This window comes from Castor canadensis, chromosome 8 (assembly GCF_047511655.1).
Source record: "Castor canadensis chromosome 8, mCasCan1.hap1v2, whole genome shotgun sequence".
NCBI lineage: Eukaryota > Metazoa > Chordata > Mammalia > Rodentia > Castoridae > Castor > Castor canadensis.
The window spans coordinates 158079228-158102092 of record NC_133393.1 but is presented as its reverse complement, the minus strand read 5'-3'; the positions used below and the strand labels follow the sequence as shown (position 1 = coordinate 158102092).

General features: G+C 51.2%; 1 protein-coding gene across 7 annotated transcripts in view; it reads left to right on the top strand.

Moving 5' to 3' along the window:
- Brd1 (bromodomain containing 1) overlaps window positions 1-22172 on the top strand; it is a 49769-nt gene extending 27597 nt beyond the window's left edge. For 3 of the 7 annotated variants that reach the window (XM_074084730.1, XM_020181542.2, XM_074084731.1), the window contains exons 5-13: window positions 204-332; window positions 725-1037; window positions 3625-3885; window positions 9628-10125; window positions 17406-17541; window positions 18065-18192; window positions 19334-19443; window positions 19639-19793; window positions 20730-22172. In XM_074084730.1, the coding sequence (XP_073940831.1) occupies window positions 204-332; window positions 725-1037; window positions 3625-3885; window positions 9628-10125; window positions 17406-17541; window positions 18065-18192; window positions 19334-19443; window positions 19639-19793; window positions 20730-20913 (1914 nt within the window). In that variant the 3' untranslated portion in view covers window positions 20914-22172. Of the gene's footprint in view, window positions 1-203; window positions 333-724; window positions 1038-3624; window positions 3886-9627; window positions 10126-17405; window positions 17542-18064; window positions 18193-19333; window positions 19444-19638; window positions 19794-20729 lie in introns of those variants that run through there. The other 4 variants (XM_074084732.1, XM_074084733.1, XR_012451057.1 and 1 more) reach the window with 4 other exon arrangements.
- The last annotated feature ends 693 nt before the right edge of the window (window positions 22173-22865 follow it).

Below are 22865 nucleotides of genomic sequence, written 5' to 3'. Positions count from 1 at the left end.
GATGGAGGGCATTGTGACCTCTGCCTTGGCCAAAGCACACGTGTTTGTAGCAGCTGAGGCCAGAGGGCTGCCTCCTGTGCGGGGTACTGGAGACTGCACACAGTTACTCTGTAGTGGTGGTTGAAGTGTGGCTTCCGCGGTGTGCAGTGTGTGAGGTGCTCACAGTCCTCCAGAGATGGACGGACATTTGTTGTTATTGTTAGGTTAAGGTGGAGCAGATGGCCATGGAGCTGCGACTGACTCCACTGACAGTGCTGCTGCGTTCAGTCCTGGAGCAGCTGCAGGAGAAGGATCCTGCAAAGATCTTCGCCCAGCCTGTGAGTCTGAAGGAGGTGCGTGTCACATTCTTCCTTGTGGGTGACTCGGTTTGCGCTGTTACTTTGGAGAACTAGTTACTTGCAGTCTTAATCCTCATTGTTACCGAATATGTGTATGTGTTTTTAATCATAAAGATATGTTTCATTGTAAAGTACTGAAAGTGCCTGAGTGTGTCTCCCCCAAGACTTCTCAGCTGGTGGCGGCAGTGTCACCTCATTAATGTGCTTTTAGTTAAAGGACCTTTGATCAGGTTGGGTTCAGGTCTCATTGGCTTTGTGCTGCCACCTGCTAGCTGTGTGAAGACAGGTGTGTGAGTGTGAAGTGTGATTCATTATGTAGATAAAACAGAATAAGTCAAGAATCTTTTTTCAGTTTTTAAATGATTGTATTTCCTCCCTAAAATTAGGTGCCAGATTATCTGGATCACATTAAACATCCCATGGACTTTGCCACAATGAGGAAACGGCTAGAGGCTCAAGGGTATAAAAACCTCCATGCGTTTGAGGAGGATTTTAATCTCATTGTAGATAACTGCATGAAGTACAATGCCAAGGACACCGTGTTTTATAGAGCCGCAGTGAGGCTGCGAGATCAGGGAGGTGTTGTTCTGAGGCAGGCCCGGCGTGAGGTGGACAGCATCGGCCTGGAAGAGGCCTCGGGAATGCACCTGCCTGAACGGCCCGTGGCAGCCCCTCGGCGGCCTTTCTCCTGGGAAGACGGTAAGAACTGGGTGCCTCATCCAGGAAGACGGGAAATTGCTCTTCCTAGCAGACTGTGCAGAGCATTATGTTTCCAACATGTGATCAGCACAGACATTATTGAGGACACTTCTGTTCCTTTTCATTCTCTGCCATCCAGCGTGTGTTGTACACTCAGCACACCTCACTGGGGTTCTGCCATGTTTCAGGTGCATACTCGAGAGTCCAGTCTAAGTGCTACAGACTAAGAAGGCAGTGTAGTTGGGGATTTGCACCTGTAAGAGCCTACACCGGCTCTAGAGGATGTCTTGCAACAATGAGAAAGCTGTTGGCATTTGTTTTTTTGTTAAAAGCAGGAACTCTCATCGGCTTTGCCCCTGACCCGCTCACTTGCTAGTGGCTTGCACATGTGGCAGAGAGGACTTGAGGAGTGGCATGTCCCCGGTGCTCCTGGACTCCAATTTGGGCCTGTGCTTCTCTGGCTACCCTGGGCACATGTCGTGCTGTTGCTTGTCAGCTTCTTTAGGCGATGCTTGGAAACCTCCGCCTCTTGGCTTGTCAAACCCATCTTAGTGTTTGTTGAGAACATGGGTGCCCAGATGGCTTGGTGGAGCACCTCACAGCTGGGTTTTCCTGAATTCAAAATTGTTATCAAAACCCAAAGCTCATTTACTCAAAGGTCCTATTCCTGGTTTCTACTCACCATCTCTCCTGATAATCACTGGGCAGTGCTGGGACTGGACTTCTGACTAATTTGGCCTAGCCTGCTCCATCCTCTCCATGTCCAGCTAGTCGCTGTGTCCTGACTCTTTTCCTGTACTCTTTCTTCGAGCATCAGTTCTGGCTTTGCAGGGATGCAGGACCCCCTGACTTCAGGCCTTCTGCAGTCTGACCCGAGGGACCATCTCTTCCAGCACTTGGACACATGCCAGGGCATGTGGAATAAACTGAAATTTTGTTTAAGATAGGTATATGTTTATGTTTTTTTCCCCTGTGATTTCAAGGGTAATAAGTTTTGTAGGAAATTGGGAAATAAACACAAGCAAACCCAGAGCTGACAGGTAGAGCTTGTTAGGTCAGAACCAACCATCCTGTTGTGAAAGATTCCTTAGGGTTCCTGGGTAGAGCTGAGTCTGACAGCCACGGTGTTGATGTGAGCTCAGTCCTTCATACACATCTCTGCTTTGCATCTCTTCTTTGCATGTCTCCTGTGGGGAGTCTGTGATGGCCTGGCCGTCCCTGACATGTGCATCCCTTGATGCCCATTGGCCCCTGGCTGGACTGTGCCCCTTATGATGTTGGATATCCTTAGAGGCAGAGGGCCCATGTGACCTGGGAACCCTCTACCCCACAGGTCCAGCTCCTTGCAGTCTCCAGGTCTTCTCCTCCAGGGCTGCTCACTCTGACCAGAGTATTTCTCTGAGAGGATAGGAGTTGGAGGCCTCTGAGTTGGTGGTACCTTTTATAAAACGACAGTACATTGCTAAATGAATTCCTATACCAAGCTTTCTGCTAAAGAGAAAAGTAAAGATAAGAAGTTCCATTTCATTTCTTTCATTGGTTGGGGTGGGGAGAGCAGGTGAGTTGTGTCATCATAGAGGACACTGAGCTTGCTATGGCACCTTGGTCCTCTGTTTAAACAGAAACAGTCCTCTCAGGGTTAGAGGTGTAGCTCAAGTGGTAGCCTCTGGGTTCAAACCCTAGTACCAACAAAACAAACAAACAAAAACAAAAAACTGGCAGGCATCACAAGGCTGTTTTCATTGGGGCTTCAAATGATGAGACTTTTTGTTTACGTAATGTCCTCGAGTCATATTTGTGAGGCTTTGTTTGAAGTGATGATGGGATTACAAGCCCTGGGTCAGCATGCTGTGGGTGGTTTACTCATTTCCTAATGGCTTGCACTGTTGTGCAGATGAGGTACTTTGACTTGGACAACTGGAGGACACTGGACTGGCTGCTGTGACTGGACAGATTTGCTTTATGATATGTCTTCTCCCTCTTGCTCCCACTCCTCTTCTGGCTCCTGATTTTATCTTAAGATAGCTCTGAAGAGTAGTTTTCTTGGTCATTTCTCACTAATTGGTCATTTGTGCTTTGGTGAAATTGAAACTGTAGGAACTTGTATAGTAAGCATACCTGGAATTTAGAAGGATCTGTGAACTCAGTAAAGCACACAGCAGTCTGTGTCTAGGGGAGACTTGACTAGGACAGCAGTTGTGCTGTGTGAACATGCCAAGTAGTCACTTCCATTGTGCCTGCAGGCTGGTTGAGCATGTGACTCTGGTGGGCTTTGCATTTCACTTAGAATGGGTTGTCTGCATAGCAGGGCCGGGTTGGGTCTTGTTGAGGTCACACATGTCAACAGCTTCTGCTGTGGCTATACTGTCCCCCTGTACCTTGGCTGCTGCAGCTGCAGGGGGAAATCTTCAGAAGATCCTGTGTCTCCTTGGGGCAGTAGCATTCCTGTTGGTTCAGAGTGTGGGTGAGGGGCCTGTTCGAATTCTCAAATATCCATGCTGGGGCTTTTACAGGATGGTTGGGACCAGTGCATTATTCTCCCAGATGCCAAGGACCTGATGACTGACGATGTGTGTCTTTGGTTCAGTGGACAGGTTGCTGGACCCGGCCAACAGGGCCCATATGGGCCTGGAGGAGCAGCTGAGAGAGTTGTTGGACAAGCTGGACCTTACCTGCTCTATGAAGTCCAGTGGCTCACGGAGTAAACGGGCAAAGCTGCTCAAAAAAGAGATTGCAGTCCTTCGGAACAAGCTGAGCCAGCAGCACAGCCAATCCCCATCAGCGGGGCCAGGTACTGGAGGCTTCGAAGAAGACGCTACTCCGCTGGGGCCTGACCCGGGGGAAGAAGGTAAGCGTGGTGCGGTGGGAGGGCTGTGCCCATGGGTGTGGGAGTCTTGTAGTTACCACTAATTTTGTAAGTCACAAAGCACTGATTGCTGGATAGTCCCACCAGGTTTTTCTTCCCTTTTTAAAGAACATTACAATTATGTCATCTGGGCTGTATTTTAGCACTTACACGGTTTATGTAAATGTTAAGGCATGCAATGAGATATTTTTTTCTCAACTTGAGCCTGGAAAACTATTTTAAAACAGTGGTTTAGGTCTTACACTGTGTTGAGAGTAAAGGTGGCTTGTATGACAAGAACAAGAAATATTTTTGCTTGGTTTTGTAAATTGAGGGAGCTCCACTTAATTATGCCCTGGATGATCAGACACAGCGTTTTGGAAGGACTTTTCACATGCTGAAGGGTAGGAGAGGCCCCTTACCAGCTCCTCTTCAGCAGCCCTTGCCTTGAGTGACCTTCAGAGGGTGCCCACTGTCTTCATAGCATTGAGAAACATCTGGGGAAAGAGCTGGACAGCAGGAGTGTTGGGATGGGTGGGAGAGAAATGCAGGAGATCAGAGCCATCCAGCGCAGATGCACAGCGAGAGCCATTGCTGGGTTATTGTGTGCATCTAGTTGGGGGAGATGGAGGTGAAAATTGGAAACTGCGTTGAGTGTGGAGAAGGGGAAGCTCAGCCTGCTCCGCTCACCCTGCTCCACTCGCCCTGCTCTGCTGCCTCATCCTTTTCTGCCACAGATAACTGCATTTCAGTTCCATGAAGTGGAATGTAGAGTAGGACCCTCTCCTGTCACCATTGTCAGCATTTTGGCTGACAATCTCCCTGAGTTTCTTTCCTGGTGTAATCAGATAGGAACAGGAAAACATTAAAATAAGACATAGACGTAATTGCTTTTTGATTTGTGTGGCCATCTGTGTCAGGAGTCACAGCCCTGCCTTGCTCTCAACACTGCCCCTGTGTGCGCATGTGCTGTGCTTCTTCATCCAGTCCCCACAGATGGATGACTTCCAGTCCCTCTTTCCTCTTGTGTGATTGTCCCTTTGACTTGCTGTGCTAGGTAACCTGCAGAAAGCAGGGCTAGCACCATTGAGTTCTCCTAGCCTTACAAAGTTACGTTCAGTGTGTCCAGCTGTGAGTGCCCCCCACTATTGTGTCTTATGGGTGATAGAAGGTGTGGTTGGTCCACACAGTAAAAGCTGTGGGGCGAATTTACTCTAAAAGCCTTTGTCACCAGGGGAGAGACACCACTCTGCCTCTGTGGGGTCCTGTGCTTTTCTTTGAGGAGCATTCGTTCGTGGAACTTATGATTTGACAGCCAGACCCACCCAGGATCCCCACTGCTCCCTTTTGTTCTTGGTGGGTCCCACATGGCATCATCACCTGCTTCCCATGTTAGCCCTTTGCTAGGTTTATGTACTATTTGTCCTGAAAAGAGGGCATTTGGAGGAGGGTGGTCAGCAGGTTGGCTTACAACCTGCCTGCCCTTGAAATCATCCTCCTTCCAGAGAGACCTGACCTTTCCCAGGCACAGCTGGGTGCTGCCTTCTCGGTTCTTTTCCCAGAGTTCCCTTCACCAGCACCGCTTCACAGGGCTGAGGACCCTGCTGTCTGCTATGAGTGTGGCTCCTTAACCCCTCCCAGCCTTGAGCAAGAGCCAGCTGGTGCCCTTGGATGACTTGTTTTGCTTTATTTTGCTGAGGTCGATTTAAAGAAAGTACACATAGTGATGTCTCAGACAGATGCCTGGGCTGGTTAGAAACCCTTAGGCCTATGTCTAAACCTATCAAACCCAGGAAAAGGGTGTTTTCCTTCTAGTGAGGGGAAGGTGACTGGAGAAGGAAACAGCCTGACGACAGTCCATTCTGAGGCCAAGCAATGGGGCAGAGGGTGGTGTCCCCTTGAAGAGATGGAAACTCTCTAATAGAGTCAGACTTGGAGCAGGGCAGCACATAAATGTTTTGAAGACAGCAGGAAGCAAACCTGTGAACTCAAGTAGAAATGCAGACTTGCCATACTTGTCAATAAGCAGAAACCCAGATCAGAAACTGGGAAACATTTGAGCATGTTCTTCTAAAAGATACATTGTTTTCTTAAATGTAGTCCTCAATTTCCATATATAAAAAGACTTAATACAGTCACACTTCAGACGAGATCGGGCGCGTAGACACAGTCACACTTCAGTTATAATTGAACAGTATCTTCATGGCGTTTATGTTAATTTGAAAACGCTTTAGGAGACTCACATCTGGGTGCTAGGCCCAAGGTGCCAGTATCTATAGGCAGAAGCTTCTGGCTGGGACAGGGGCTTGCCTGCTGTGACTGTCTGCTGGCTCTAGGGAAAGGCTGTTTGTCAGGCAATCATCCACATTGCCTTTATGGTTGTGGAGTTCTGGCTGGGTAAAGGCCAGAGGATAAGTAGAATTTGGTCAGTATCAGCCTTGTGGGACCAACTGGAACTCTTAAGTAGTTGTCTTACCTCACACCCAGCTGGGCTGTAGTCAACTGATGGGCAGAAGAGTGAAGGCTGGGGCTTTGGGAAGAGCAGAGTCCACACTGCTTACTAGCAAATGTGGCTGGCCCCTTATCCATGGGTGAGTCATGAAGAGGTGTGCCTTTCCCCGGCCAAAGGCCCCAGACTCAGCAGTCGTGGGGAACCACTCTGTGCACAGGAGCTGGGAGCTCTTTATGAATACACTTTATGAAGGATTTGTAATTGAGCACACAGTGCACACTGTGCAGGCTCTTCTCCCCTTCAGGTGGCAGGAATGGAGCAGGAGGCAGGCAGGGTGAGGACAGTGTAGTTGCCAGCTGTGTGGTTGGACTGTCCCCTGCATGCTGTGCTGTGGTTTCCTGAGCTGCTTGTGGCTTTGGTGGCAGCAGCTGATGGGCTTGGTGACCAGGTGTGTGAAGTATTAAAGATACAACGAATTTTCAGGGAGTAGCTGCTGCCAGTAGACATCCTCTATGTGAGGCACCATGAAAACCATTAGGGCTTTTGCTGCTGTAGGGAATATGGCGAATCCTGGCCAGGGGGACCTTGGGAACTTTCATAGTCACACCCAAGACTCACATAAGAGTTGTATGGAGTTTATTCTAGAATTTAATTGGGCCTGTTTTACATGTAGCCAAATAACATAATTGTTAGCAGCCAGTGAGCTTTTAAAAAGAATTCTCATACTTTTGTATTAACTTCCAGTAAGATTCCCACTCGAGAAGCCTGATGGGGACATTAGCTATTTGGGGCAGCACTGTACAGTGGGCCCTCGTGAGGGTTCAGTCCTGCATGGTTGCCTGACAGGCTTAGGTGCCACTGTTTTTCATTTTCTGATGAGAAGACAGACTCACAGAAGTCGTGGCCTGTGGTCCTGTGGCTGGTGGAGGTAGCTTTGCATCTGGGCCCCTGCCTCCTTTCTCTGGTACCCTCCATTGTCCCTCTGGTAAACTGATGTCCAGTGAGCCGCAGGGTGGCAGCTGGGAACCTGGGCTCCCACACGGGACTGAGCATAGAAGCGGTTCATGGGTGAGCATGTATGGCCACGTGGTGCTGTAGGTGTGGCAGATCTTGGAAGGATCAGCAGGTGTAGATTGTGGTGGAAGGCCTGTGAGCAGGGCCAGGGGCGTGGTCACCTGCTGCCCAGGCAGGAGTAGATGTCTCTGAGTTGAGCTGGAGGTGGGAGATGGGGTTACAGGCCTTTTAGATGTGTGGAGTGGGTGGGCAGAAGGCCTAGAACTCTAGGCAAGAGGCCTCATGGCGTCATCGCCCTTGGCCCCATGTTGCCTAGGCCGACTACTGGCTTTGATCCTGAAGAGGCCATGGGGATTGCAGAGAGCACTTTGGGTGTCACAGTCAGAATGAGAGCCTGATGAGAGGGCATTCAGAGTGTGTGTGTGTGTGTGAGGGGCGACCAGGGGAAGAAGAAGTGGTAGGAGGTAAACTGAGGAGTGCTGCAGAAGTGACCTGGTGGTAGTCACCTGGCTCAGCCTTGGGCTTCTAGCACCAACCTGGGACACCAGCCAGCCCCAGAGACTTCTGTCTTTGTGCTCATGTGCACCAGGGACGCAGTGTGCAGTGATCACAGAAAGCTCTCAGCAGCAACTCGGCATGCTCCCTAATCCCATCTGCTCAGTGCTCCTGTGGGCTTCCCAGTGCTGGGTTCCTAAACTGTTAGTGACCTTGAGTGTGGTAATGGTGCAGGAGTTAGCATTTCTACTTCCTGGAGAGGATAATCTCCCTAAGGCATGAGTGTCATGCATTAGATAAGCTTGTATCTCCTGGATAGAGCTTTTTAAATAAAAGTCCTTTTAAACAATGGGCCCTTTGTTGGTTGCTCCTTCCTTGGTGTTGTCTTGTAACAGGCTCCAACAGAGCACACTATTTAGCTCAAAGCCGCCTCCAGTATTGTTCAGACAGTAGCAGTGTCTGGTTTGGTGCTGGCTCCCAACCTTGCTTTGAGGTGGTCAGGAGAGCTACTTTGGTACCACGCTCAAAACCTTTGCCTTGAGTTAACCGAATGGCCCAGAGACATAAGTGAGCTTATAAGTTGTGTAGCTATTCATGCATATTTCAAATGTTCTGTGGGAAGTGTTTGCAAGCTCAATAAAATAAGAACTACACCTACTGCAGGTGTGCACTACTTTGGACCAGGTGCATTGGCTCACACCTGTAACCTCAGCCACTTGGAGGTGGACATCAGGAGGATCACAGTTTAAGGCCAGTCCTGACAAAAACTGAGTGTGGCTCGTGCCTGTGGTCTCAGATTGTGGTCTGTGGTTGACCCAAAAACTAAAGACCCTACCTACCTGAAAAATAAGTAAAGCAAAAAAGGGCTGGGGGCATGACTCAGGCGGCACAGTGCCTCTGCTTAGTAAGTACAAGGCCGAGGTCAAGCCCTACTACCATTAAAAAGAAAAAATATATGGCACTCTGCATTCAGATTGCTGCCCTTGCTTTCTTATCACACTTCCTATGGCCAGAACCAGTCTTGCTTGGAAAGAGCCCTCAGCATTTTATCTAGGGTTGAAGACCCTCTCGCTCCTGGCCTTTTGGCCCTGGCTGTCCCTTAATGCACAAAGCCAGGCAGATATACCTCCCAGGGTCGGACCTAAGACCTCGATTCATATTGGTAACCTTTAAACACCTTTTTAAAGAGGCAGAGACAGGCTTTTTCCAGAAATTGGTTAAGTTGAATATGTAAAAAAGTTCTCAATGAAAGCATTTGGGAGTCCTGCATGCATGGACACAGACGTGTGTCCTGAGGTGAGTGGGAGGCGTCCTGCCTTCCTCAGCCTCATGGCCACTCGGCACTCCCGTGTCAGATGATCGAACATTTGTTTCCTCTGTTCACTGCCTGAGGTGCAGCTTAGAGCCCTTGGGAGCCCTTACGGCCCCCTTAGTTCTGTGACTATCTTGTCTTCCTCAAGGTAAGTGAATGCTGATGGCAGAAATTGTCATGAACTCAAATAACGTATTTAATATCGGTGGGTGTGAAGTACTCTTTCACAGTTTTTTTCCAGAAAGTAACTTTGTGCACCTGGGCCTAGGGCACCAGGTCTCAGCCTTCGGTTAGGGAACCACACACAGGGTGCCCGACGGTCCCTTGGGGCCGCCCACTGCTCAGCAGTTGTGTGTGATGCTTGTTTCCGTAATTGAATTAGTATTTGGTGGACTTCACAATTATAGTAAGTTTTATAATAGATTTTATAATCTTCAGTTTTCAAAAATCACTTTATTTATAATTTTTTCAGGAGATAAATCTCCCCCTAAACTTGAACCATCAGATGCATTACCTCTTCCTTCAAACTCGGAGACTAATTCAGAACCACCAACCCTCAAACCAGTAGAACTCAACCCCGAGCAGAGTAAACTATTCAAAAGAGTCACATTTGATAATGAATCACATAGCACTTGCACTCAGAGCGCACTGGTAAGCGGACACCCTCCAGAGCCCACCCTCGCCAGTAGTGGCGATGTGCCTGCGGCGGCGGCCTCCGCAGTGGCGGAGCCATCAAGCGATGTAAACAGACGCACTTCTGTCCTCTTCTGCAAATCGAAAAGTGTAAGCCCCCCAAAGTCTGCCAAGAACACTGAAACCCAGCCAACTTCTCCTCAGCTAGGGACCAAAACCTTTTTGTCTGTAGTCCTTCCGAGGTTGGAGACTCTACTGCAGCCAAGGAAAAGGTCGCGGAGCACATGTGGAGACTCCGAGGTGGAGGAGGAGTCCCCGGGAAAGCGCCTGGACACAGGTAAATGACGGTGGCTGCGTGGAGTGTAAAACTGCTCCATTTCCAGTGAAGAAGACCCACACTGCGTTGGTGTCCTTGAGGGAGAGGCCGCAGGCTGGTCTGGCTCCTCTTTGCTCCCTCTCCCCCTTCCCTCTGGAGTTTCAAATATCAAGAGCAACTTAAGGTGTGGTTTGGTCAGGCATCTTGAATATGGCGTGTGTGTCTAGGTGAAACATGACCTGTGAGTGGTCGCACAGGCCATTTCCCAGCCCGCAGGAGGGGCTCCAGAAGTCCGCACTCTGAGCCTGGGCCTTCCCTTCCAAAACATAGCTTGTCCCCTGAGCCGTCTGAGAGCTGTCCTCTCCTGGCTGCAGCACTGTGCACAGTCGGTTACATTTTGATGTTTTACGTAGCTTGTTGTGCCTATCCATTGCGTTATCATGACCTGCTGACATAACACTTGAAGCATCTCATTGCCTACGCTTTTACACCTTACACTGTGCACTTTACCAAGATGTGACCCTGCACACCTCCCTCCCACATGCCCATGAACTTGCACTGTGCGGTGGTTGAAGGAAGCCACCTCGCTCTGTTGGAGCCTCTGTTCCTCAGATGAGAGACAAGGAACTTTCTGTGTTCTGTAACAACTGTGTGTTGTAGGTCCATTCCATCTGTACCGGCCATGCCTCTAAGAGGTGCCGGGCTCAGCTCCAACGTCTCCTTTCTGGAATCGTGTTGGTAGCGGGTTTGTCCTGGTTTTGGTCCTGGCTCAAAGCTGGGATCCTGTTTGTTCTCTGTCCGTCTGTTACAGCTCGATAAAGAAGAAGTGCATTTCCTCTGGCCGCCCTGACGTTGGGCGTTTTCTCTTGCGATTTAGAAGTGAGAACAGTGACTGGCTAGGTGCCGTGCCGCTTTGATCCCCAGTGTGATGCCTGAATCTCGGGTCCTCTAGCCATGACAGGCTGGTGAGCTCGTCCTCCCCTCCTCCATCTGTCCAGTCTCCTGACTGAAGCATCACACAGAGGTCTTCACGCACAAGTGCATTACCTGCCTTGGCCACTAAACGCATCATGCTTTTGTTGCCAAAATTTGTTAGTTTTTTTTTTTTTTTTCTTTCTTTTTGAACCCAGAGCCTTGTGATAAACTATCTCATTTTTATTTTGCACATACAGTTTTGTGGACACTTTTGTGTCCTTTTAAATTTAATTTTATTCTTTGGTGGCACTAGGGTCTCGTTCTTGATAGGCAGATGCTGTACCACTTGAGCGGCGCCCCCCATCGGCCCCCCAGCCCTCATTGGGTTTTTTGTTTGTTTGTTTGCTTCAGTTATTTTTTGAATAGGGTTTTGGGTTTCTTGCCCAGGCTGGTGTCAGACCACGATCTTCCTGTTTACGCTTCCTTGTAGCTGGTGGCAGGTGTGCACCACATCCAGTTTTGTTAGTGAGATGGACTCTCACGAACTTTTTGTCCTGATGGCTGCCTCTCGGGTGGCTGGATTACAGTTGTGAGCCGCTGCACCTGGCCTGTGTCATCTTATTGGACGAATTGATAATAGCATTTTAAAGTTTGATAAAACCTCTTTTTTCTGTGAAGCGATTGAAATGGTCCACAGAAAGTTGGCGAAGATTAGAGACTGAGCTGTCGCCTTTCTTAGAGAAGGGCTTTCTCATTTAGAGAAAGACTCTTCAACCTTGTATTTTGAGTTCACGTGAAAGTCCACTGAGATGAAGAGCGGGTCACAGCTCAGTGTGTGTGTCAGGGCCAGGTGACACGTGCTCCCCTCCTGCACTCACAGTACGCAGCTCAGGCTGGCTTTCTGCTGCCTTAGGGGTTCATGTCTGTCAGCAGCTTGGCACTGCAGGTAAAGGACCCACCAGACAGCTGGTGTCCAAGGCGGCAGCCTCTCTTCTGCCAGCACGGAGCAGTTGTAGGGACTTGGAACTCCATGTGGAGAGTGACATGTCCCTCGTCCGCTCTCACTTTCACGTGTGAGTGGAGGGCTTTTCGGGCTTCGGTGGTGACGGTGAGTCTTAAGCAGACCTTCAGTACGCATGACCACAGAGTGCGCTGATCCTGACTGAAACGAGGGTTTCTGCTTTCTTATTCCAGAGTGGCAGTAGATTTCAGTGGAAGCATGGTGAACTCCTAAGCATACTCCAGAGCAGCCGGGGAGCCTTAGTAGCACTAAGATGTGACCCTCAGGAGCACAAGGTGTCCGCTGCGTCTGCTTGGCCCAGGGCGGCTAGGCGCAGGCTGAATGAGCCCCACCATCCTCGCTGCTGCACCTCCAACCTGAACGCTCTGGTGCTCTCTGCGCACCTGGATTTCTTGCTCCAAGTTGCAGTTCTTCGCAGTCTGAGGACTGAAGTGTTGAGAACCTTCTCATGTTTTCCACATTCATCTGTGTACTGTGAACTTTTAGGGGAGCTCTCTGGTATTCTCCAGTGCACTGCAGGATTCCAAGTTAGATTCAGTGCAGACTTGCTCATTCCGACAGCGCTCGCCTTCAGTCCTCCTTGCTTGCACCTGCGGGCTGGGCATGCAGCGTGTTAGGCATCGTGGAGGCTCAGAGCGTGTAACTGCTCTTGTGGGCATCCCACCTTTGGAGCTGGCCCTGTCTTGTAGCTTCCTTCCTCTGTGACTGCTCATTTGTTTCCAACAATGGACTATCAGGCCAGGACCTGTGCTGCTTGCCTCTTACTCGTACTTTTGATGGAGATTCTCCTGCACATGGGGGTGGGGCTGGGCATGTGAGCAGCGTGTCTTCCATGGCCCTGGACTGTTCAGGAGGAGGCTTATCTCTTCCTGCTCTTTCAGTCAGACTAAATGGCTTTTTCGCTGTTTTCCAGGTTCTCACTTAACTACTAACATGCTGGGTAGCTCACTCTTTGGATCCTAATCCTTTTCTCTTACCTCGACTTGGACTGGAGTTCTGCTAACAACCCTTTGGAACTCAGAGCGGTTGCCGTCTCCTTGCCTTGCACGTAGTTCTTGTGGATCACGTTGGAACCATCTGTTGAGCCGTCCTCTTTTAAAAAGACACACAAACACCTGCCCTTGGAGGAGACCTCTACCCTTGGCCAGCCCACCTCTGCCTTAAGTCAGAATCCAGTAGTGGGAGCAGTGCTGGCGCCCGAGCAGGTGCCCGAGCAGGTGCCCAGCACCCTCCTCGAGCTGGTGGGACATGTCAGCGCTTTGGGCCTCTCCATGGATAGTTATGAAGGAGGCAAGGAGAGCCCCGTGCCTGGGCAGAGAACCTGCCGGGCACAGACGACATAATGCGCAGTCTGAGCTCCATCCTAAGCATATGCAGAACTGTCCTGAGGTGACCAGGGATTCTGATTGGGGCAGCCCGACCTGGCCATCCAAGGGACTTTGCGCATGGCGCTGTCAAAGACGAGGCCTAATCAGTGTCTCCTTGCTCAGTTGTTAACGTCTGTTATTTCTCAGTTCTCTACATGTTTTCCCTTCTCCCTTCTCTTTTCCCTTCCCTTCCTCTGTATAACGCAACAGTGCCAACATCTGTCTCACTGGTGGCCGTGCTGAGATCCTGCTGGGTCAGCTGACAAGCTTGCCTGCAGAGAGCTGTGGCAGGGGCCATGGCCTGGCCTCTGCTCATCCTAGCCTTGGCTGCCCCAGTTGGCCTTCATGGCGCTTCTCTCAAAGAAGCACGCAGTGGCTGGGGTCTTCTTGGTTGCTGTGCTTTTTGAAAGGTGCAACAAAAGCACCGTTCTTTTGGCAATAGCAAAAGTAAAAAACATGTCAGTAGAAGATAACACTGCCCTGAGATGCTCTCATCCCACTGTTCTGCAGCAGGGCAGGGGCTCACAGATGTTGGTGAGTGTGAATGGGTGGGGACTGGGGCAATGGGCTCATGCCCTGTTGTCATATTTCACATGAGCCAGGCACAGTGGGAGCTGGGGAGCACTAATGATCCTCCATGGTGTGGGTATGTGGGCTGAACCTGGCCCGTCTAGCTTACTGGACCCTGGTGTTCTTGCCATCTGCAGCACAGGGTTTTCTTGACATCCATGTGGGTTGGAAGGTGAGGCCCCAGGGGACTGGGCCTCAGCTATCCTACTTGCACACCCTGGTCTCTTTGGTGGACTGCCTGGAACTTCTCTGTGCCCTGTGGGTGTGAGCTGTTCAGAGAGTGGTGTCCTTATTGTCTCAGGGGGCCCTGTGTGGCCACCCCCTGCAGTCCCAGGTGTGCCATGGAAAGCCCTGGGTAAGAGGGGTTTTCAGCAGTGCTGTTTTTGGTTGAGTGTTAAGGGCCAAGCCAGCGCTGGGCATGGCTGCAGTAGCACCTCTGCATGGTCTCCTCTGGAGCCAGAGCAAGATGTTTGGGTTTCTGCTTGGTCTTCATAAACTCTCGGATGTGCATTCCAGGCTCAGGAGCCATTTCTTCTTTTCCTTAGTTTTTCATCATGCATTTGACTTTTTCAGTTACTCAGAGCTTCTCCTCCTGTGTACACCATTTAGAGGCTCAGGTGTGTGAGTTCCTGCTGTTTCCAAGTGCCCTAGGGGGTCACAAGCCCATCCTTGTGTGACCCTAATGTCTTGGGCTCCTGGCAGAGGTGGTCCTGGGATTCCAGAACTGGGACTTCCAGACCTAGTGTGTTTTCAGGTCTTTGCAGGATTGACAAGAGCAGAGGTGTCGAGTTGGTGGAGTGGCTCAGATGGTAGAGCACCTGCCTAGTAAGCATGAGGCCCCAAGTTCAAACCCCAGTACCACCAAAAAAAACCGAAGAGCAGAGGTATCTGTGAGCTCAGCCATCTTCAGTGCTGGCAGAATGCTTTGCCTTCCTGTCCTGTGGATGGAATGTTCTGCACAGGAAGTGAGTCCACAGACGGCAGTGGAGGTGGAAACAGGGAGAGCTTGTGTTTGGCTGCTGTGTCACAGCTCTGTGGCTTCCAGGCACCTGCCAAAGTACCTTTCCAAGCCTGGGCCCAGGATCCTTGGATTGCATTGCCTCTTGGGACCTATCCCAAGAGCCTGGACGCTCTCTAGGTTCTGGTCTGGCCACGCAAGCAACCCAGCCCTGTTTGAGCTGCAGCAGCAAGAGGGCTTCTCTGCCCAGCTTGCCTCTGGGATTTTCCCAGTAGTGGTGCCATCCTCTTCCCAGGCACTCAGTGTGTTCTCATGAGGTGTGGAAACTTCATGTAAATGGCTCGTTAGCCCAGATGCAATGTGCCCTGTAATGAAACTCAGGAAAACTAGAGGGAGCCATTCAGTTATTCTCTTCTCAGAATCATGGACCTTCCCCTAGATTTTTCATCTTTTCCTTCGGTCAGTGATATGAGGATGGAGCCATCTTTGCTGGGGGCACTGGTGTGTGTGTGAGGGCTGCATTGCTGGGTCCCTCCTGGGCTTCCTGCTTGGGCTGGCCCTTTCCAGGCTGGCCTTCCTCTTCCCCAGGTGACTGGCACCTGCTGTGTGGGTCCTTCCTTGTTGGAGGTCCTTCCAGGTGCCCTGATGGACCTAGCACATGTGAGGAGACCAGCTGGTAAACTTGTAGAGAAGTTGCCTCACCCGGCCTGGGCTGTCTCTGGGTTCCTGCAGTCTTGGGGTGGCACACCACCACAGTGTGGGGAAGGGTAAGTGTCCTTCAGGGCCACATTAGGATTCTTTACATCAGTGCTTTGGGTCTTTTCTCAAGCCTTTGGAGTGGCCAAGTGTCCCCATCCCCCATGCCCTAAGTGAGTGGCCTTCATCACTGGACTGTGCATATGGACCTGGTCTGGCCTGGCCTTAGGGATGTCCTGGGCTGCGTCTTGGGGCAGAAGTGCCTGTGATGGTGACCTGCTCTTCAAGACCTTCAGACTCGTCAGCAGACCTGCCTCCTGGGGCCTACCCAGCTCAGCAGTGGCAGATAGCTCTGGTGGACGTGCAGTCCCTTCTCAGACTCCAGGTCTTGGGGCAAGGGCTCTGTTTATCCATCTGTTGGTCCACCCAAGTTGGGTGGCCTGTTTGCTGCTGACCCAGGTCAGAGTGGGGGCAGGAGTCACAGCTCCTGAGGAGGCATCACATCCTACAACTGTTGGGGCTTAAGGGAACAATCCAGTCCCTTCCCCTATCCTGTGTCTTCTGCTTCACCAATAAGCCAACGTTGGAGGGTGACAAGAAGCTGCTGCCTCTCAGAGCCTCCTGTCAGCAGAAGTGGGTCCTTTTCACTGAGGGAGTATGGAAACCCTGGATCTGGCCTTTGACCCTGAGTATTTCTAAGAAAATACTGCAAGCTTACACATTTTACTTTGAAAATAGATTTTTAATTAACTTCTTAATGATGAGGTATGTGGGAAGATGGGACTGGTTCCTTTTTTGGAAAAGAAAAGGTCACCTTCCCTTCCCCCCTACCCCCATCCCCTCCAGTCACACTAGAGGGAAGCAGGCCACCTGTGTATTCTGGGACATCACCCTTCTGATTGAGGGGAGGCCTCTGCAAGGGCCTTGGACAAATGTGTGATTCCCACTTACTGACACAAAGGTGGGCTTCTTGAGGAGGGAAATAGGTTGACTCAGATTTGCCTTGATGATGGTGCTTTTCAAATTCCGCCATGCTGTGATACTGCAGTTGTTCAGCCATTGAGAATGTTTGATCACCAGCGAGGCCCCCATCAGCACTGTCCCCCCACGTACTTTGGTGTGGATAGTTTGAAGTGTTTTATTAGTGTTGTTCAGGTTCTTATTAAAACCTAAACCTATTTTGAAAGAATGTTTGTTTTGCTGGGACTCAAACTCAGGGCCTTGCATGCTAGGCAAGCAGTCTACCACTCAGCTGCATCCCCAGCTTTTTGTTTTGTTTTGGTTTTTTTTGTTTCCAACCTTAATTTGCTATTCCCAGAAGCTCCACAGATAAGAACATTTTTGTTGTTGGTGGCCTCCACCACCCTGGGGCTCTGAAGGAGCTGTCCAGATGCGGCTCATTCCCCATCGGGTAGACAGGCTGGCCTGCTGTTACCTCAAAAGTTTGTGCGATCTGTGTATCTGGGAAGGGGTAACAGGTGCCCTTTGCTTTCCCGTCATGGAACTCTGGGGAAATCTTTGGTAAGAGTGCTTCTTCATCCCAGTGCTCACAGAACTGCTTCAGCTTTGGTTTATATGACTTATTTCATCAGCGATTGCTTCTGCATCTACTGAGGGCACGCTGGTGAAAAGTAAGATACTGTTTTGCATGTGAAATTTGGAAAATACATTCCAAAATACGTTCTGCCACATGCTGTGTAAAGCATAGGAATGAGTTGGGTTTGAGCAACAGCACTGGAAGAGCTGACCAGGTGCCTGTCTGCCTGTGTTCCAGGTCTCACCAATGGCTTTGGGGGTACAAGGAATGAGCAGGAGCCGGGCAGTGCCCCGGGAAGGAAAGCTGCACCCCGGCGACGCTGTGCATCTGAATCCAGCATCTCCTCCAGCAACAGCCCACTCTGTGACTCAAGGTGAGCATCGGCCTTGTCTCTGCCATGCAGTTCCTGGGTGTCCCTCTGCCTCCTGCCCCTAGCCTAGGCTCTCTGAAGCCAAAGGAGCTCAGCTCCCATCTCATGGCCCCGTGAGAACGGCTGGGCGAGGGCTCATTTGTGTGCTGTGCACTTCACAGGCAGCTCCCCACGTGATACGTTAATCTGCTTTGTAAATCTAACTGGAGGTACGAAGCAAAACAAAGATCAACCCAGGATTCGAACCTGTAGTTAACATTGTTCTCCCCAAATCCCTGCCTGTGTGCTCTGTGGGGCCACTTCCACAGCTGGGACAGGGAGGCCCCTGAGCATCCTCACTGGGACAGACTCACTTCTTCCACCTCCACTTGCAGGTCTGCCTCAGGGTGGTCAGCACCACCTGCAAGCCTAACCTGGTGAACGGCAGCCATGTGACACAGCCTGGCTTACGGTGAAGCCATGGCCAGGGGCATCTGTGTCCTCTGGAGCTTCAGTTCCTGACTGGACTGTGTTTTTCCTCCTGAAGTTTTAGTGCACCCAAGTGTGGGCGAGGCAAGCCTGCTCTCGTGCGGAGGCACACGCTCGAGGACCGCAGCGAGCTGATATCCTGTATTGAAAATGGCAACTATGCCAAGGCGGCCAGGATTGCAGCTGGTGAGTTGTGCATACACCTTCTGGAGGGCGTTTTGGAATGCAGACATGGCGGATGGGGCTTCCACAACAGACTGGGCCCTGGTAGCATAGGGCCGTGAGCCAGGCCCACTGCATCTGGTGAAAGGCTGTGATCTTGGGCCTATCCCTGGCAGGGACTGCATCCTGCAGGTGGAGTCCATGGGGAGAGGAACGATGGGCTCTCGGTGCTGACTGGTGATCACTGCCCAGGCTAGGTTCTGTTTAGGATGTCTTCCATTTGCAGGTGAATATGTTAACAGCAGAGTTGTTCCAGCCTCAGGCCATGGGGGACCTGCCGGGCTGGCACTGTCCTATCAGAGAGGCCAGCCGCAGGGACAGATATGCCCTCTATTGCCTGGGGCTTGGGGTTTGGTGGGCACAGCTCTCACTGTAAGGCGTCTGTGCTGTGCAGGGTGTCAGAGCAGAGACCTGAAGGAAAGGGTCCAGGGACAGAAGGGAGCTGTATGGGGAGCAGAGCAGGAGGCCAGGTCACCTGGGCTACAGTGAGCTGTGTTGGGAGCCCAGAAAGTTCAGAGTCCAGAGTGCTGGTTTGCTGCTGTGAGGAGGGGCTGGGAGCCAGTTGGACCACCCCTTGTCACCAGCAGCCAGTCTGGACTTAGCGGTGATAGGAGAGTTCCAGGCTGCCAGGATGTGCCAGGGAGGCTGGGAAGAGCACAGGTGGTGAATGTTTGGGGTGAGCCAGACTTTGGTTTGAATTTGGCATTTTGGTTGCATAAGATGTATCTTGAATACACCAGCAGGCGGAGGGGTGGTCCTTGGGTGAGGGGCTTAGGAGTAGTGAGGGGTTGGGGACCTGGCATCAAAGACCTTGGAGCTGGAGAGGGCATGAGGTTCTCTAGGTCAGTAGGAGGATAGTGGGCTGTGGGCAGGCTGCAAGAGGAGCTGGAGGCGTCCATGGGCCCCTGGTCCCATAGGAAGGGCAGTGGAGGTGGTCATCTGGCTCCCCCAGGCTGGGTTGATACTCATTGTGACTCCCTTCCTGCTGGAGAGGCTGTGAGCTGGGCATTTCCAGGGGACCAGCAGCTCTGAGTGCTGTGTTGGGCTAGGAAGAGCACTGCTGCTCCCTTGCTGGCCACTCACTGCTGGGTCCCTTCTTTCCCAGAAGTGGGGCAGAGCAGCATGTGGATCTCCACGGACGCCGCCGCCTCTGCTCTGGAGCCCCTGAAAGTGGTGTGGGCCAAGTGCAGTGGTTACCCCTCCTACCCAGCACTGGTGAGTTGGGCACTTGGGGTGGAGTCTGCTCTGTTGGGGTCTGGGACCCCATCACATGTGCTTCAAGGTGTGGTGCTCCCTGTGCTGCCAGAGGTGTATGTGGTTGCGAGGCATGTGTGCACGTGACTGCTGTGGACATACGGGGTGTGATCTGGGTTTGAGTGGTCAGTGATTGGAGCCTGTCTTTCTTGACAGATCATTGATCCCAAGATGCCACGAGTGCCTGGCCATCACAATGGTGTCACCATTCCGGCCCCTCCCCTGGATGTGCTGAAGATTGGGGAGCACATGCAGACAAAGTCTGAGGAGAAGCTGTTCCTCGTCCTGTTCTTTGACAATAAGAGAAGTTGGTGAGTGTGGCGCCTGGCTCTGCAGGTCAGACAAGGATGGGGGGTGCCTTCCCGTGTCCTGGGTTAAGGGTGCTGCACTCTGTGCTGCCTCCCTGTTCTTACACGGTTGATGTCCAGGGTGGGAATTGAGAAGAGCACTGCCCAGTGACCTCAGGGACCGTGGGGCTGTGTGTTGAGTGTTGGCCAGTCTCCTCTTGGCAGCCTTCTCTTGCTCACCTGAGTCCCAGCTGGTCCAAGCCGTTTCCCCTCTTTTCTTACTTGAGTCTACAGCAGTGCGCTGGGGCCCTCGCATGGGCTCTCCAGACCCTGGTGCTCTGCCAGGACACAGGCCCCAGGCTGTCCACATCACCTGGCCTTATCTCCACCCTGCTCTGCTCAGAGGCTCCCAGTGCTTGACCTTTAAGATGCCATGGTTCAGACCCCATGACCTTCTGAGGGTCAGGCATGCTGAATGTTTTGAACCACCAGAAGCTGGTCAGCTGTGTGTGGCCCTTGAGATTTGGCCCTGTCTGTGGCACACCTGGAACGCAGAGTGCTTGCTCACTAGAACCTTGTGGAGCTGCTGCTCGTAGGGAGACTACCAGCAGCCCTCTGCCTTCTGTTCTCCCCAGCAGACCCCGAAGGAGGCCCTCTTGCCCACCCCTTTTGTAGTATCTCCCCGTCCTGCCCCCACTGCCACCCTAGAGCTCCCCCAGCCTGTGCTGTGTGCATGGTACATGCGGGTGTTCCATCGCCCGTCCTGCACAGCCACTTGGAGATGGTTTGGAGTTTTTATGCCTTTCTTGAACCCTACAGAGCGACAGAGAGGGCCTGCTCTGCTGCTGTGGGAGGCCCGGCCTGCGTTGCCAGCCTCCTTACTGTGCGCAGGGGCTGACCGTCAGAGGGTCACCTCAGTATGGGACAGCGGTCCTTACTTTTCCCCTTTTCCTTCTAAAGGCAGTGGCTTCCCAAGTCCAAAATGGTTCCCCTCGGTATTGATGAAACCATTGACAAGCTAAAAATGATGGAAGGGAGAAACTCCAGCATCCGGAAGGCTGTGCGGATCGCCTTTGACCGTGCCATGAACCACCTGAGCCGTGTCCATGGGGAGCCTGCCAGTGACCTCAGTGACATTGACTGAGGTGGCTCCCGGCAGAAGAAGGCCTTGCAGGCCATCGCCAGCCCTGAGCCTTGTCCATAGTGTTGATAAGCTGTACATGTTTGTATATTGTTCAAAACTTAACTTATTCTGATTTTGTAGGTGTAGTTCTATAATTCTTTTTCCCCGGGGAGGGGGGAGGTTTCATTTCCAAGTTTTCTATGAAACCATCTGTCTTGGCGCTTTCTGAGTGGGGTGGGTGCGTCCCGAGCAGCGCTGCGTGGGCATCTGTCTCACCGTGGGTGTCTGTCTCACTAGTGGAGCCGCAGCCTCACTACTTTGATCTGTAGCTTTTTTAAAAAGACTTTTGAATGTTTAATAATTTTGTAAATCATGCTCTTTACACAGAGTACCACTTATTTAATAAGACGGGATGTAAATTTACAATGACAAATGTGTATTTTAAGAAAGAAAATGACATTATTTTGAATGGTACTTTGTGCAAAGAGGAGGAGAATAAATGAATGCTGTGTGCATCACTTGCAAATCACCAAAAACACTCCGCCAGCTGACGCCAGGCGGGCCGTTCTCATTGTCCTGTCTGCCCGACTCCTGCAGGCGTGCCTCCCAGCAGATTATTTATTGTAGAAAGTGTACTCATTTGCTTTATAATGAAAAATAAATTTGCAAAGGTATATTGATACGCATTTTTATACAGGCACATAAAAATTCAACTTGGTTTGGGAGCAGAATGTGTTGCGTGGTTATATAAATTGACTCTGGCCTGTGTGTGTTTTGATTTTGTAACTTGTAATCTTTTGTTTACAATGAGGGGCTTTCTGTAAGTTGTTTTAATTTAGAACACTTTGGTAGCAATAGAACTTTGGATACATTTTTGTATGGTACATGTGATGTATATAGAATTAGTACTTTATTTTTATGTTGAAGAGGTAAAGCATTATGTTAGGGGAGAAAAGCAGGGTGGGTTTCCAAATTTGCATTTTTTATATTAAAAATAAAGTGAAGATTTGGACGTTGTGGCCCTTTCATTCCTTCATCAGTAGGAGGCTGGGCAGGCGAGCAGCCTGAAGACTGGGAGGGTGCTGGGGCCGCGTGGGGCAGGTGCACAGGCAGGCGGCACACCTTGGTCTTAACACCTGCCCTGCAATGGCATTATTTATTATTTTGCCTAATTGTATTTTTATTTCAAAGTATAGTTACTTAAAAATTAAAGTGTTCTTTTAAGTCTACATTGTTTGTAATATCTCCACAGAAACTTGAAAATAAAGTCTTCCTTTGTAGTTTTTGTCCAGTGTTTGGCAGGTGCCTCTTACCTCAGCGGTGCCCCTTCCACCTCCACCAAGGAAGGCCAGTGCGTCTGGGGCAGGCCTGAGGCAGTGCCAGGGCCACTTCTGGGGCTGCTGTGGTCCTGCTCAAGGTGTCGTACTAGTTGCTCACCCTCTGCTTCCCAACCCCAAACCACCTGGGATTGCTGGGCAGAGGATCTGCTCAGAGGCTGTTGAACCTTCTAGCCGCTGTCTGGCGTGAGCTGTTAGCTGAACAATGTCCTCTGCTGGCTGTGTCCTGGGACAACTTGGGGGTGGGGTGGGGGGGAGCTGGGCTGTGACTGGCTGTGCGCTGGTACTGGGAAGGGCACTCGGGCAGCTGGCCTGGGGTTGGAGCCTGTTACTCTGTCAGTGGCCTGTGACCCCTGGCTGCTCCACGGCCATGCCTCAGAACCCCCACCCTGCACCACTCTGCAGTGTGAGGCAACTTATCCCCGTCTGCCCAGTACTGAGTTGGTGTCAGCACTAAAGCCAGTCCCAGGTAGATCTCCACCTGCGATGGGAGAGGGGTCCCTCTAGCCTGGCGCTGTCCAAAGTGGCACCCCTCCTGGACAAGGATCAAGTCTTAGTGCTGACCACCAACCTGCTTCACATTGGCATGGCCTGGGCACCTGGCCCAGCACCCCAAGACCATGGCCGCAGCCTGGA